Genomic DNA, 16,899 nt, shown 5'->3' on the forward strand with positions numbered 1-16,899 from the left:
CTTCCTTCCTCTCGCCCGAGATTCCGGGTCGGTTACTTGTTTTGTGGGTGTGTGTGTGTGTTAATTTCACCCCCCCCCCACTTCCTCGCCCGGCTTTAGGATGGGATCGGTGATTTTGTTTGAGGTGTCTGTACGGGTCGGGGGCTTTTCCGGGGGGCGGCCATGTCCATCCTGGGGCTCAAAGGCGGCGGGGTGGGGGGGCTGAAGGGGGACGAGGGAGACTGAGCCGGGTCTCGACCTGCAGCTGGGAAGTTTGACCCTGGCTGGATGCGCGGAGCTCCTCGGGACCCTCCGGGCTTGTTTGCCGGAGTTGGGTTTGGGTTGGGGGGGGGGAGAGTTGACCGAGTGTGACTCCTAGGAAAGGGGGCTGTTTGACGGGGGGAGGGGGGCGTTGCTCCGATGCCCCCTGGGCTTTGTGCCGCTCGGGGTTTCCTCTGGCCCCAAGGAATTTCGCCTTCTGCCGCAATGGTGACTTGTGCTGCCAAGGAGAAAGTTGACTCTTAAGGTCTCTGCTCCCCCGCCCCCACGCCTTGCATCAGTTTCTCAGATCTTTGACCCCGAGTTCCCTGGCCCTGGGAGCTTAACGAGTTTCCTGCCGCTTGGGTGGGGAGAGGGCCGGGCCGCGGCGGAGATAAGAGCCTGGGTGGAGGAACTGAAGCCTCGGCGAGGCACGTTCTGCTTTCCCACCGCCGGGATCGTGCACTTCTGGTCCGTGTCCTTGCCCGGAGCGCAGGACGTGGGTTCTCACCCGCTTGCTGTCGCTGTCCCGGGATCCCCTCTGTGGTGGCCATGGTAATCCAAGCGGGCCGCGCTCTGATCTGTGATCGGGCCGAGTTCCGATAGTGGGGCATCGCTGTTCACCCCTCTTTGCTTCTGCCGCGTCTCTGGTCCTTTCCGCACTCTGCTGACTGGGAGATTACGGGACTGTGCGTGTGTAGTAGTTACTGACTGACCCCATTTCTAGAAAGCAGGGCTGAAGTGCGGGGGCGGAGCGGGCTAGGGTACGGTGTAGCAGCGGCTCTGGCCCATGCCGGGCTCCGGTCCGTGCCGGGCTCCGCAGTGAGAGGGACGGCTTGGGTTACAGTTTACGTCAGGGTGACCGTGGTTGAATTGAATCCCCAATGGGATATTGGTATTCTCCGGCTGGGAAGGGGGTAAGGGGAGAGATGCGAACATAATTAGAGGGGGCTTTCCCCCAAGTTATTTCCACTGCCATAAAATGTTCTTTGCACACTTACTTGTTCAAAAACAAATCTTGTAAGTTTTGATAATACTGATTTTGGGTAAATTTTATGGCTTGAATCATACTTTTTAAAAAATCTCATTTAAATGCTGCTTTTGAAAAAAGAACACCGTGCTCTCAACCTAGAAAAGGGAAATCTTCGAGTATTGGCTACAGTACTAACCTTAAATAGAATTTATGAAGTATCATTGATTTTTCCAATGTTTTAAAAATATACAGTCACTTAAGGATATCAAATTTAAGATGATTTGTCCCTTAACAAGTATTATGAAAAATATAACTTTAATTCAATCCATGTATGATCTAGGTATGACAGTTTCGCTCATAAAATCTTCATTTAAAGATTCCAAATATGTGTTAAATGTCAATTTTATCTTATTTCTGGTAAACTTGGTAGAGATTTGGAATCCTATAGAAATTCAGAAATCTTGCCCGTTTTCGTGAAGCGTTTAACCAAATCAGTTGGTTTATTTTAGTTATTGCCATGTTTTCTAAAACCAGTCACACAGAATCATGCCTTACCTCCTTAGAATAATTTTTTCTTGAAATTCTTACATAAGCTTTAAATATGAGAGGTTGGGCTTTAAATGTTTCATCTCATAAATTCTCAGAAGTTAAAAACTAGGCCAACTATCCGCTATTTAGATTAGAGCATGATATCTAGTGGAGAGAGTGATAAACATTTAGGAAAGACCATCAGGTTTAGAATCTCACACCTACTGCTTTAGACCACTTGACCTCTTTGAACTTGAGTTTCCTCATGTGTATAATAAGCTATTTTACCTAACTCACAGAGTTTGTAACCATGAAGCACTATATAGATAACAGCTGTTATTATTAAATTTGATAGCTTTCTTTATGGTAAAACCAAATGCTTCATTTGCCATTAGGTTTTGTTTGTTTTCATCTGGACATCCCATGATTTTCAGGTATATTTATTCTGATACAGATTTAGACTGCAAGGCCAGGTACAAGGATTTTCATCCAGCTTGAGTACTCTTCTCCTTGCACCCTGTACACTCATATTAGAGAATAAAGGACCAAATGTTAGCAAGCTTTTTATTTGTTTAACACACACACACACCCCACCCCCAGTACTGTACTCCTTGTTTAACAAATGTTGATTGGAATGGGTAAAACCTTTTTATACAGTGAAGATACAACAACAAAATGCAGTCTTTTTTAAACCAGGAAGAAGGCTTTATTATTTAGTCCAGCGTATGTTAATTCCTACCTGGGACACCCAGTGGTATTTGGGCTGGAGACAAAGTATGTTTATTGTTTTTAAAGCTTTCACATGTCAAACTTGGGAACATGACGGAAGTGCTATTTAGCATCAATGAGTAGAAAATAAGAATAAGTACATGCTGGAAAAAATAATTTCCAAAATGGTTTAGAGTAGTTAGACATGGAAATCTATTGCATTATTATATGAAATGAACTTAGTATGTTTCGGGGATACATCTTTGAGGATTCAAGAATAACCATGTTCTTCCATAAGTAAATCTGTAGACAAGAGAGCTCTCCAGTGTACAGGAACCTTTCCTCTACTTTTTACGTTTCATAGGTGTCAACACAGTACTCAGGCCATCCATTTGTTGTGCTTCATTTTCAATACATGACTGCCCTACCTATTTTCCCTTAATAGATGCATTTCCTCCTTAATATCCCTTAGCTCCACTTCTTACACTTAGATCATCACTGGAAATATGTTGCAGTCTCTTTGCAGCCACCGTATACCTCTTCAGTAATATATCCTTTGCCATAAGGAAGCAAACACAACAGACTTTTATTTAGCACCTACTAGGCCCTGGGATTTAAAGGCAAAGATAAAGTGAATAAACACTGTCCTCAGGAAATCCGTGTCCTATTGGGTGAAGCAATGTAAACTCAGAAAATGAAATATAAAACGTGTTCAAAAAGGTGGCACCTGAACTTAACTTGGAAAGGTAGGCTTGAACCACATAATGAAGGGCTTTAAGTAACAAAGGAGTTTATATTTTATGCTATAGGAAAAAGGGATCTACTGGAGTTTCTTTAAGCAAATATGCTTTAAGAATACCAGTTTGGCAGCTGTAGTCCAGGAGAGAGGAGATGAGGGCCTGAACTATAGTGGTGGCTTTGTGAGGGTGAAGGTTTCCCCCAGGGAACTTATGTTCTAATTGGGAACCAAGGAGAACTAAAGGCTGAAGGCTGGAGTTTGAAGTCCAAAAGTTTGCAGTTGGTCCAGGAGGGGAGTGAGGGTTTACCTGGGCCATTGCACAAAATGGAGGCCCCAGTAGGAATTCACCAGTGGGAGAATGGAACAGGCCTTCAAGAAAGGCCCTGTGATTTTTGGATGTTCCAACGAAAATAGCCCAGGATGGTACTTGGATGAGGTAGCAGCAGAGACAGGGTTTTAAAAGTCTAGAATTCAAGAACAGGACCTGGAGGGAAATTTAGCAAACTTTGGCAGCTGATTGGATATGAGGACTGAAGGAGAGAAAAAAGTTGAAGATAACTTCTTGTAAACCTAAGTAATTTGAAGGATGGTGGTACCCTAACAGAAACAGAAAATTTTAGGAAGAATAACGGGTTTGGAAAGGTAATGATTTTTTGGAGGTCGAGGGGTTACATTATATGGAGAATGTTAGCCAATCTCTTCCTGTTCAATTCTGAGCCAAGCTCATTGGCTATCTGCCATGCTTGTCTCAGATGTGTGTGCTGATGTACCAACTTAAAGAACTGAACTTCCCAGTGAACTTGCATGCAATTTTCATCTATCTAGTTTTTTCTGCATGAGTTGTTGGTCATGCCAGTTTTGAATTATTTTGGCTCTCGTTGAGGGAGGTCCTGTGATGACCTGGGGCTTAATGCAAACAGGAAGATCTGGAGGACCCCATTATCCTTCCAACAATTTTTGGTCTCCATATCTCTGCTTTTTGGAAAACCTACCCATGCCCCCTATTTAATATGAAAAGGTATAAATTCTAGAGTTTACTGTGCATATTCACAGAAGCTATAATGTGAAAAAATTAATTTTCACAAAAAGAATTGTATTAGGTACAGAATAGTTTTTGTTTTTGGTATCATAAAGTTGCTATATGTTAGAGTAGCCTAATTGGTGAGGTGTTTGGTTCTGTTTTTTGTCAACCACTTCTGGGTATAGTTTTTGAAGCGCTAGTATGGTGTAAAGTATAGAGAAATGGCCTTGAGGTCAGGAAGATGTGGGTTTAAATCTTGCTTATGAGATACACTATTAATGTGATCCTGGAAAAGTCCTTTAACATCTCTGTGACCCTAGGCAACTCTCTAAGATTCTTGGGTTGCAGAGAAGGTTCAACTTAATTGGTAGAGGAAATTCCTGAGAACTTCCTATAATGAAATCAGAGCTACAGTCTCTTTCTATTCCCTCTAGTTTTTAGAAGAGATCCACATATCAAGTTCAGTTTCCAGGTTCACTTCTTGCTTTGGATTTGTTTGAGAACAGGATTGAGAATACTGATACATGGAAATGAGTTGTGTCTATAAGCAAGAATATCCTATGCTTCTGTAGCAGTACAGCAAACAATTTGTAGCTTAGTTGATTGGAAATTAGTTTTGAGTTTCTTGTTCTTGTGGAGATTGTGGCTCCTCTTTCATTGGTGGTTGTCACTGATTTATTTGCCAAACTTTTGCTTGGGGTGGATGAGATAGTGGTAACTGACAACAGAGGGAAGGCAGAGATGTTCAATGCTTGTTTTGCTGACTAGAATGACCTTTGCATTGGAAATGACAGAACAAAAATGAGTAACATGAAATTGATACCTAGGATAAATAAGGAAATTAAAACCTAGCTGCCCTTCATGTTTTCAGGTCACCTAGCCCATATAAACTACATTCTTGGGTACTGAAGAAATGGGTGGATGTGATTTCTGAGCCACTGTCAGTAATACTTAAAGATCATGGAAAATGAGAGGGATAACACAAGATTGGAAAAGGGCAAATAGCCCAGTTTTCAAAAAAAGGGAAATGAACAAAATCTGTAAACTATAGGCCAGTGAGTGTGATTTCTATTCCTGAGAAATTTTTAGAACAGATCCTTAAAAAGATGATTGGTGAGCATCTCAAAAGGGAAGTGGTGATTATAAGGAAATGCCATGACAATTGAGAATAAGTCAGGCCACTCCAATTAATAATTGATTAAAGAATATGAACAGGCAGTTTTCAAAAGCAATCCAAGCTATCAGTAGCTATGTGGAAAAAAATGCTCAAAATCACTAATACATAGGGAAATAAATTAGAGCAACTGAGGTTATACTTCACATCTATCAAATTGGCAAAGTTGGGGAGGGTGACAAATATTACTAGGGCAGTGGGAAAACAGGCATATTAATAAACTATTTGTGGAGCTGTGAATTGTTATCGTCATCTTAGAAAGCAGTTTGGAATTATTCCCAGAAAGTTACTAAACTTTCATACCCTAATTTTAACATACCGTTTGACCCAGCAATACTATACTTCTAAAAGAGATCAAAGACATAAGAAAAGGACCCAGTGTACAAAAATTTATAGAGGCTTTCTTTGTAGTAGCAAAGAATTAAGGGGGTGCATATCAATAGGGGAATGGCTGAGTATTTGAATCCATGACATACCAGGATTGGTTGAAGGAATTGGGGAAGTCTCAAGAAGCAAAGATGTTAGTTGTTCAGAGTATTTGAAGAGCTAAGGAAGGGTTAGCACTGTTCTGTTTGTCCCAGAAGGCTGAACCAGGAACTATGAAGAGAAGTGGCAAAGAGGTAAATTTATTCTTGATGTTAGGAAAAGCTACCTAACACAGCTATCCAAAAGTGGAATGAATTGTATTTAGAGGTGGTGGATTTCTTATCCTTGGAAGTCTTTAAATGGATACTGGAAGACCATTTGTTGGGTATGTTAAGAGTGGGGAATCCTTTCAGGTATGTGTTTAACTATATGGCTGCTGAGATCCTTTCCAACTCAGATTTTGTGCTTCATAAATTACCATTTTTAGTTTCCTATCTATTGAGTAGCCCTCATCTCTCCATCTTGTCCACAAATACAGCATGAATTTTATAGGATCCTATAGAGCTGAAAGGGACTGTAGAAGCCATCTCTTTCAGCTCCCTCTATGGGCTGTTCCAGCTCTAAATGAGTACTACTGACCTTTCCAAGTGTTGGCAAACCCCCCTTCTAAATATGCTCTAGACATTTGCCAAGAAACAAAAGTCAAGTTCATTGGCCTATAATTAAAATGTTCTGCCCTCTTTCCCAGTTTAAAAAAAAACAAAACAAAAAACAAAACCTGCAACTTTGTGTATCTTCAGATCAGCAGCACCTCTCTTTTTTATCCATGATTCTTCAAAGATTACTGACGGCAGACACCTCAGCAGTCATGTCCATAGATTCTTTAAGGACTCTTGGAGGCAGTCTAAATAATGATCTGTGAGATTTCGTGGTCACTTCCTTCCAAGGTCTTGTAAATTTTTTTCTTTAGCAGGCTGTTCTTTATTAATCAGAATCAGATCTAGAAGTTCCACTCATCATTTCCTCTACTATTTGAATAAATACATTTTCATTGTTAAGGAAAGTCAAGAATTTATCAACTGCTTTGCTTTTGCTGGAATATTCCAATAGATGTCTGATTAGTTCCTCTCACACCACTGTTATGTCCTGCCTCCATTCAGTTCATCTTCTTTTTCCTAAACCCATCATTTATTTCCTCCTCCAGCCTAGGGTGTCTCAGTAATTTTTTGCTTTGTTTTGTTAGTGTGGGCCTAGGATTTCCTCATTGTAGGGGGTTTCCAGGTGAGCTGAGGAAACTTAAATCTACCAGTGCAAATCTCAAACTGATATCAGTGACTTTGACTTTCTTGCTGTTCCTTGAACTATCAAGATACTCCCATCTCCTGAATCCACGTTTTCACTTGGCTGTCCCCTATTCCTGTAACTTTCTCCCTCATCTCCACCTCCCAGCTTCCCTAACTTCATTCAAGTCTCAGCTAAAAATCCCACCTTCTTCCAGAAGCCTTTTCCAGTCTTCCTTAATGCTAGTGTCTGCACTCTGAGATTATTTCCAATTTATTCTGAACGTTATCTTGTTTGTACATAGTGTTAATAGCTAGGATTTATATAGTGCTTTAGTGTTTGCAAAGTGCTTTACAAATACAGTGTCTCATTTTAGTCTCACAACAGCGCTGGTGGTTGGTGCTGTTATTGTCATCAGATTAGGAAACGAGGCAGACAGGTTAAGTGACCCATCCAATGCCACAAAGCTAGTAAATGTCTGAAGTAGGCTTTGAATTTGGGTGTCTCTGACTCCAGATCCAGCACTCTACCCACCTAGCTCTCTCTAGTTTGCATTAGACTGTGAGCCCCTTGAGAACAGGGGTTGACTTTTTGCCTTTCTTCGTTTCCCTAGCTCTGAGGCACTTAATGAATGCTTGTTGACTTGTCTATTCTCCTTCTGTTATACTTGCCACTCTTTGTGATAAGTGGCTTAAAAGATATTTCTCTTTTGTCTTTGTGCTCTTACCATATTGCCTGGCACATAGTAGGCTCTTAACGAATGATCTTTGACATATGTGGATAGTTTTCTTCTCCCCTTCATTTTTATTTTAAAAGCCTAATGATCAGGTATGCATGTCCCTAGGCAAATATTTTTTCATGTGTGCTCTATCCCTGATCAAATGTTTACCATTCTTGTATTTCAAACTATAACCCAAAAATCAAATCGCATTTTTCAGATGCCATTTTAATCAGCGTATGTTTCCTATATCTCTTTTTCTTCTGAAACTACCTTTAGTCAGCTGCAGTAATAAACACACCACCGGTTCCCCCAAGTTACTGACTTAGCTCAGCTTTCAGTACTATGGGAGCATAGATTTAGAACTAGAAGAGATGTAAGTTATCATCTAACCTCTCCCCACTCGTTTTACAGATGAAGAAACCAAGGTCTAGGGAGGTTGTGACTTGCCCAGGACACATAGGTCATTAAGTGGCAGAGATAGGATTTGAACCCAGTTTTTCTGACTCCAAATCCAGTGTTCCTTCCACTGCCTCATGCTGTTCCTAGGACTCGGGCTTAATTCCACAGTGATGAGACCTCTTAGTGTAGGACTTAAATGGAAGTTCTACATATGATAGTTTGCAAAATTGTGAATTTTTTATAATCTGTCTGTTGACCACTTTGTCATCATAAAACTTTGAAAGTAAGTTTGCTTTTTAGAGAATTTTTTTTTACCATACGTAGTTATTTTCATTGTACTTTTTTATAGCAGCAATGTTACCTAGAGGGGAGAGTCCTTGGTTTGAGGTCACAGAACTCCATGATCCTACTAGGTTCATATCCTGGCTCTGCCACTTAAAAGTTGTGTGATTTTGGCCACACAGAATAGTATAGTTGGAAAGGGATCCCTGAGGCCATCCACTCCATCCATACCTAAGAGTCGCCTTTGCAGCACTGCCCACAGCTTTTTTTGGAGAAAGTTTTCAGAGAGGGAAAAACTCATTGCCTCCTGTTACAACCCATTCACTTTTTGAGCAACTCAGCTTTCCATCAAGCTTGAGATTCCATCTCCCACCTTCGTACATTTGTACAAGCTGTCACCCAAGGCCTGTCATAGACACTCTTCCCATCTCCCCTTCAGAAGAATCCTTACTTCAAGCCTCAGGTCAGGTGCCACGTCATCCCTGCCCCAAGTTGTCATTGCCATCTCCTTTCTCTCGTCTTATCTCTGTACATTTTATTATTGCCTTCTGCTTTGTCAATGTAAGCTTCATAGGCACTGAGCTGTTTCATTTTGTTTTTGTATCCTCAGTACCTAGCTTACCTTGTACATAGTAGGCACTTAATTAGTGCTTGTTCAATGAAATCCTTATGTGTTCTTGGAAATCCAAGTTGAAATGCATTTTCCCATAGGAGCATTTTTGTAATTGGTTGGTTGCTGAAATGTTGTAATTTAGTTAAAGTGTTATGAGTTAAATCTGCCTGGTGACCTCATCAGCTGTTGTGGCTTTAATTAACATCTCTAGGCACCTGACTCCCAGATCTAATCTTTCTCCTCATCTCCAGCCTCACATCACTGATTGCCTATTGGACTTGTCAAACTGGATGTCCCATAGACATCTCAGTATATAGTATCTCCTGCTTGAGATTTAAAACCTTGATTCCAGCCTATCTTTCTAGACTTGTTGTACATTACTCCATCTTGCACACGATCTAGCCAGACTGGCTATTTTTGCTCTTCCTCACACATGACAATAACAGCTAGCATTTATATAGGGCTTTATGACTTGCAAAGCACTTTATATCTATTATTTCACATGTTACATTCCCCCTCATCAGTGCTTTTGCACTGGCTGTTCCTTATTCCTGAGAAGTATTTCCTCTTCACCTCTGTCCCTTAGAAACCATTGCTTCCTTCAAGCTTCAACTCAGGAGCCACCTTCTACATGAAGCTGTGTCTGATTTCCACCTCACCCCAGCAATTAAGTGTCCTACTCCCATTAACTTATATTTATTTCGTTTCATAAATGTTATATGTGCTTTTATGTACTGCATGTTATCTCCCCTGATAGAATATAAGCCTTTTGAAGGCAGAAACTTTTATCTGTGTCTTTGAATCCCAAACACCTAGCATAAGAAGTGCTCGTGGTCTGGCTTATTGCTGCCATTTATAATATTGTTTCTGTAGGAGAGTGCATTCTGAGTTCCCTGCAGCTAACTTCGAAACAAACTTTTGTAACACAGCCGATGGATTCATTGGAACCACCTCTATAGTCCTGTGTCATTCAAGCTGTAGACAACTTGTAGGGAAGAAAAAGAGCTTCCATATATGCCCACATATGTTTTTAACTGAATTGAAAACTGTTTTAGTAACGTTATACTTGGTCCCCTTTTCACAGAATGGGCAGCAAATTATGGATGAGCCTATGGGAGAAGAAGAAATTAATCCACAGACTGTAAGTAAAACCAATGCTATTAAAATATATCTTGGGTAATTAAGAGATCACCAGCTTTGGTTAGCTTTAATTTATAAGAAGGAAATGCCAGGATTCAAAATTTCAAGTAATATTCATGGTTTAATAATTGTAATGTTAATATTACATTATTGGTAGCAGTAGTAGTAAGAAGTAATTTATGCTTTCAGAAATTATAGTTGTCAAATATTTTTTTTCTGTGGTACAAATCTGTGCAGCTAGTTGGCTGCAGAGTGGAAACTCAACTTTAGGAAGCCTTTGTCCCCAGGTTTGGTGCTCAGTCCACTTCTTTTTAAAATCCATTTCTAATAAGCTTTTTAAAATGTTTCATCTAGCTGATTTTGATACGTGGGGAAAATTTACTTATTTCATGATATTCGTTACTGGGTTAGGTGTTTAAAGAAAATTCAAACTGATGATAGATTTAGTAAGAATACATGTCTGACATACTGGGAAAATGTTTTGGTTTTTTCCCAAGAAATAAACATCATGGTGTAGTAAATGGAGTGCAAGACTCAGGCTCAAAAGGCCTGTGTCCCAGCTCTGGCACTGACAAAGTTGGTGACTACTAGAAAATTATTTTACCTCTCTGTGCCATGGTTTCTTCATCTGCAGAATGGCGTTAATAAAACATTATAGGATTGCGAGGAATGTGCTCTGTAAATTTAAAGCACTCTATTAGTATGGTTTCTTAATAAGAATGATGGAGGTTCTGTATTGTCTCCTATACATATGTTGGAATCATAGAATTTACCTTGAAAAACGTAACAACAGAATTTTATTTGATTCTCTGATGATGATCGCGTGAGGCATAAAAAACAAGGACACAAATGCTAGTTGTTGTTTAGTCATTTTCAGCCATGCCTGACTCTTCATGAACCCTTTTGGGATTTTCTTGGCAAAGGTACTGCGGTGGTTTGCCATTTCCTTCTCCATCTCATTTTATAGATGAGGAAACTGAGGCAGCTTTAAGTGTTGTGCCCAGGGTCACACAGCTAATCTAATAAGTGTCTAAGGCCAGATTTGAACCTAGGTCTTCCTGACACTGGGCCTGCCACCTAGCTGTCCCACACAAGCTTACCAGAGGTATTTGCCAAAATCATGGAAAATGGTCAACACAGAGTCCAAAAAAGTGGGGATTACCTAGAGAAGGATGACACCATCTAGATGCTTCTGTTTGCACATGACATTGTGCTGATTGCACTAATCGCCAGAATATTGCAAAGCCTCCAAAATGAGATTCATAACTAATCAAAAGTTTGGCCTAACTATTCATATGGAAAAAACTAAATGAATGAAGAATGCCGAGTTAAGTAGGAGAGCCAGGATTTGAACCTAATCCCCCAATATCCAAACCTAGCATACTTTCCACTAAAATGCTCATTCATCTGTAAAACTTTTATCCAAGTTTCTAAACTTCCACTCCTCCTAGCTTTCAAATGGAATACAACTCTAAGGTTATGAAGAAAATCATATATAAAAAAGGAGCTGAATTAAGTGTCAAGATCGCTTTTGTGAAGAATTGTCCAAAATATAATATGCAATAGGGAACTGCTCAGTGGACAGCTTCTACATCTCATCTGTCAGTATATATCTCATGAGCAGACAATGTAATGGGCAAAGAGCTGGACCTAGTATTAAACTTAAGTATTCTAAGAAGAGTAAGCTGGATTGGTTTGAGAAATGTTGCAGTGCTTTTAATGACTCCAATGTTCCCTTGCAGTAAAGGTACTTCTTTTTTAATAGTAATATTCTTCTTGGGGTTACTATATGGTGGTAGTCATGGAATACCATATTCTCCAAAGAATCTAAAGTTGAGGGTTGCCTGAAGCATACAGTCATGGTTCCTGGGGGGTGTGAGTAATCTATATTATTTTATCAAGAATTGATCAAGAGGACTTGTAAAGGATGTCATCAAAGAGATGTATGACTGGGAAAAAAAAAGAGGTGGGCTAGTGGCAAGAAGGATAAATGCAAATGTTCTGTTGGTAGCAGAACTATATCAAAAGAACTATATTATAGCCCCTGCCACACTGGGCCCCGGCCTACAGCCAGTCTGTTGGGGAAAAAAAGGATGGCATCAAGGGTGTACTGAAGAATTACCTTTGACGAGAAGGGTTACCTCTTTGTTAGGGACAAAAGTGAAGGAAGAGATGGTAGAGAATGATGGCAGAGGGGTGTTAGATGAGGAATCTTTGCTTTCATGCATTGTTCTACCACCTAATTGCGTACTACTCTTCCCTGCAGTTGTTTTTTAGAGGATAAGCTGCCAAGTTTCTGGTTGTTCCTGGTATAAAAATTACTATTTCCTACTTTTTTGTTGGTAGGCTTCTGCTTACACTTTTTCCTTATTGCCCCTAACACAGTAGCATCAGAATTATATTTGAATAGATGTAGAAATTAATAAATCAGTACAGCCCAGAGCCCCTTAGAGTTGTGGAAAGCTGGAAAGAGTGGAAGTTTAGAAACTTGGATAAAAGTTTTACAGATGAATGAGCATTTTAGTGGGAAGTATGCAAGGTTTGGAGATAGGGGGATTAGGTCCAAATCCTGGGTCTACTACTTAATACCTCTGTGACCTTGAACAAGTCATAGCTTCTCTGAGCCTCATATTCATCACCAGTAAAAAATCATATATTAAAAAAAGGAGTTGAATTAAGTGTCAAGGTCACTTTTGGCTCTGAATCTGTTCCCCTAATATGTATGTGATTATTGCCAGAAATGGTTCATTAAGCATGGTGAGTCTAAAATAGAATTATTTAAAATGCTAACAATGATTGTTTACTCTTTCACAAACTGTGCTGCTGAGTTTTTTGTCTTTTGTTTTTTCAGGAAATTTTCTTTGGTGTTACAACTAAACCCATCTAAATAATGTGAAGTATTATAGCTTGTGTCCACTAGAATGATGACTTTTTTTTTTCCAAATTTCAGTTAAGTAAAATGAAGACCATCAGGCATTATAAAGGAAATAATTTGGGGTAGGGAGTCAAGTTGTAAATTATTAAAGTATGTCACATAGGCTAACTGCCCCCATATTTTAACCTATTCCTGTATCACCTGTAGTACCCTTTCCATCCTAATCAGTCTTTTGTGACCCACTTGCCTTTCCTCTCCAACTCCCCATAAATACACTAGAGGAACAGGGGTCAAAACCTTGTTGGCACTTTGCTTGAAAGATTTCTAGCTGCATGGTCTAAATATAATGTGGAATAGGAAAAAACAGTCATAATCATATGTTCATAACAAATCTGTAGGTTAACTAAAGATTTAAAGAGGAATTTCATGAATATAGGAGTATTTCCTGAAAATGTTTAGTACTTTTAAATTATACTGAAATTCCAGGGAGCTGTTGATTAAAGTATGCTGATTTCCTTCTGACAGATAGGTGGTGGACTTAGTACAGATTGAGATGTATATTTTTTGGTCACAGTCAATGTGGAAATTTGTTTTGCTTCACTGTGTATTTGTTACAAGGTTTTGTTTTTCTTTTTGTTTCAGAGGTAGGGATATAGGTGGGGAGGAGAGAAAAATTCTATTAAAAATTAACTTTAAAAAAATAAATTTATAGGTGCTGTTCATGTGTGTATTTGTGTGTTACATGTAGTCTGCTGTTGAACTAATTCAGTAATTAAAATTCAGTAGCCAAAATAGGGGAAAGGATAAATTTGTGAAGAGCTCAGCCTGGGAAAAGTTTCCAAAGCACTGCAGTGGATTTAAACAAGTGACTTGCTAGCAATGAATGCTATCCAGATGTAGCTAAAAGATGGCTTTGTGACCACCTCTTTCTGTGTGGTAAAGAATATTCTTTAATTGACTGTAATGACGGCCCCTTAGACTCATATTTTTCTTGATGCCTTTGCAAAAAGAAAAAAAGTTTCATTTATAATCATGATCAATAAACGAATCTCTGAGCCTCCTGTTTCCTATTTGTCTCTAGTACCATGCTGTTAGGATTTATAGTTGCCATTTCTTATTTTAGCTAATAATTGCTTTTCTGCCCTGTTGGCAACTAGGTGGCACAGTGGATAGAGTCCCAGGCCTGGAGTCAGAAAGAGTTTAAATCCAGCCTCAGACACTTGGCAGATGTGTGATCCTGGCCAAGTCACTTAATCCTGTTTGCCTGAATAACAACAGCCTGTTGTCATAAGATCATAGATTTAAAGTTAGATGAAACCCTAGAGGTCATCTAGCCTAACCCTCTCATTATTCAGGTCCTGTTTATATCCAGCTCTCCATCTCCTCTCCAAAGGAAGGTAAATTTTGGTGTCCGAAAGCTGCCCACTTAATTTGGGGTTTACTGGCTAGATTTCTTTCTTCCTTCCCTTTCCCCTCTCCTGCCTTTCCTTCCCCCCATTTCACTCTGGAGCTCATGGATTGGACCACAGTAGGTCACTCCCCAAGCACCACTTCATGGCTATTTTTTTGGGCCCTCCTGACTCAGAATAAATGTAAATAGTAACTGTTTCTCTTTTGGCCAGCAACCCTGAGGGTTTTCCCTTCTCAGTTTGATTTTTTTTTTTTTTTTTTTTTTTTTTGATTAAAAGGGCTACCCTTTGACTCACTTCTTAAAGAGGCCTATTCACTGAATAGGCGTTAACATCACTCAAAGTGAGAACCTGGAAGGGCCAGGGTCTCCCAGTGCATCCTGGGCCATCTCCACTTCTCCTGATGAATATCTGGTCACCGGACCCAGATGGCTCTGGAGGAGAAAGCGAGGCTGGTGACCTTGTGCAGCCCTCCTTCCCTCAAATCAAAGTCAACTTTGAGTCGTGTCATCATCTCCGTGATGCCATGGTCCTCTTTGAGAATGAAAGACAAACACAACACCACAATATCCAGCTCAGTGGAGTTATTTCATGGAGCCTTTTTCATTGTCTATTGGCAGTTTTTCAACATGTCATAGGAAATCTCACGTGCCATTTAACGTTAAGTTTAGTTTACAGGTGTTCCTAATAGAACTTTGTCAAGTCGATTGTGCCATCTTTCAGTTTAATGGGAAAAATTCTAGGATAGGAATCAGGAGATCTCGTGTCCAATCCTAGCATGTAAACTTACTGTGTGACATTGGGTGAAGGATTTTGCCTCTTTAGGCCTCAATTGCCTCGTGTATAAATTGAGAGTTTTATTTTGTTGTTGTTGTTTTCAGTTACGTCTGACTCTTTGTGATCCCACTTGAAGTTTTCTTGGCACGGATACTAGAGTGGTTTGCCATTTCTTTCTCCAGCTCATTTTACAGATGAGGAAACTGAGGCAAACCAGGGTCACATAGCTAGTAAGTCTCTGAGGCCAGAGTTGAACTCAGGAAGATAAGTTTTCCAAAGTTCAGGCCCAGCACCCTGTCTGCTGTGCCACCTAGCTGCCCTGAGGGTCTTATAGATGAATCTAAAGTTCCTTGCAGTTCTCGTGTTCTATGACTTAACTATTCCATGACTCTATAGCAGAAAGAGAAATTTTGATAATCCCACCCTTCTGGGTCTTCAGATACGTTACATGTTGGCAATCACATTCTGTTCCTAATCTTTCAAAAAATAATAAACTTGCTTTTAATTAAGATTTCTCATTTGTCAGTAAGTGAACTCATGGCTTACTCTTCTCTTTATCCAAAGAAGAACTTTACAGAATAGTATCTGTCTCAGAGTTCAGATGACTTTTGTTGAGATAGGTGAAGCTATAAAAAGACATGAAATGTCTTTTGGATTCCTTTTTCCATTTGTGAACATGACTAGACAGATTGTGAGATCAGGAATGTGGCTTAATTTTACTGGTGCTGGAAAGTAGATTGGAAAGGGCAACTAAATTCATTTAACCTTTTTAGGGCAGACTGAGCTCATTTATTCAAATATCGTCTTGCGTTTCTTATAGGGTGTTATGTTTTTCAAAGTACTACTTTGATCAAGTTGGTGAATGTTTTGTAAAGATTGAGATCATTCCGTACAAGGCAGTACAGTCCACTGGACTTAAGGTCTAGATTCAAACCGTATCTCAGACACTTACTCTGTGTGTCCACTCCAAGCGCTTTACACTTCACATTCATCAGCAGCAAGATAGGGATAATGTTACTTGTGCTGCCCCGTCGGCACGGTTAAAACATTTACATAACTGAGTTGGTGGTGTATGTGCAGCAAATACCTCATCATGGTCCAGGACCTGCACTGCAGTTCAAGGGCTATAGTGGGTGAAATTTATGCAGTTGTTCTCTGGATCTTGGCAACAATAGAGGCAAATGAGGTTGTACAATGTTAGTTAACTTGGGGGCGGGGGGGACAAAAAGTGTGGAACTGAAAATAAGTGAACCATTTCCTAGAGAAGTCTCCAACATAAAATAAACATACTTGGTTAATTAAACTGGTCATCATACAACAGAAGATCAAAAGTAGTTTAAATTCACTGCTGTAGGCATTTGAATACTTTCATGATGCTAACATAAATCAACATGTGCACCAAACAATGTCATCTTGATCTTTAGCTCCAAAAAAATATGCAAGTTTGAATGACAGGGTTTAAGTAACTGTCACACAACTGGTAAGTGACTGAGCCTAGAGTTGAACTCAGGTCTTAGTGACTTCAGGCCCAGTGCACCACCCAGCTGCAAATGAAGTTTGGTTTAGGAAAATTTCAGGCAGAAAACACAGAACCTAATGGTCTTAGTAGTTATATGACTACTGACTTGGCTTCTGGAAGAAAGGGAACCAGTCCTG

The 16,899-nt window shown here is 39.9% G+C and overlaps 1 protein-coding gene across 2 annotated transcripts in view; it reads left to right on the plus strand.

Annotated features, from left to right (window-relative positions):
- RPS6KA3 (ribosomal protein S6 kinase A3) overlaps window positions 1-16,899 on the plus strand; it is a 105,105-nt gene that overhangs the window by 346 nt on the left and 87,860 nt on the right. For both annotated transcript variants that reach the window (XM_036742611.1, XM_036742612.1), the window contains exon 2: window positions 10,127-10,183. In XM_036742611.1, coding sequence (XP_036598506.1) covers window positions 10,127-10,183 — 57 coding nt within the window. The remainder of the gene's footprint in view (window positions 1-10,126; window positions 10,184-16,899) is intronic.

The sequence above is a fragment of the Trichosurus vulpecula genome, chromosome 2 (assembly GCF_011100635.1).
Source record: "Trichosurus vulpecula isolate mTriVul1 chromosome 2, mTriVul1.pri, whole genome shotgun sequence".
NCBI classification, from domain to species: Eukaryota; Metazoa; Chordata; class Mammalia; order Diprotodontia; family Phalangeridae; genus Trichosurus; species Trichosurus vulpecula.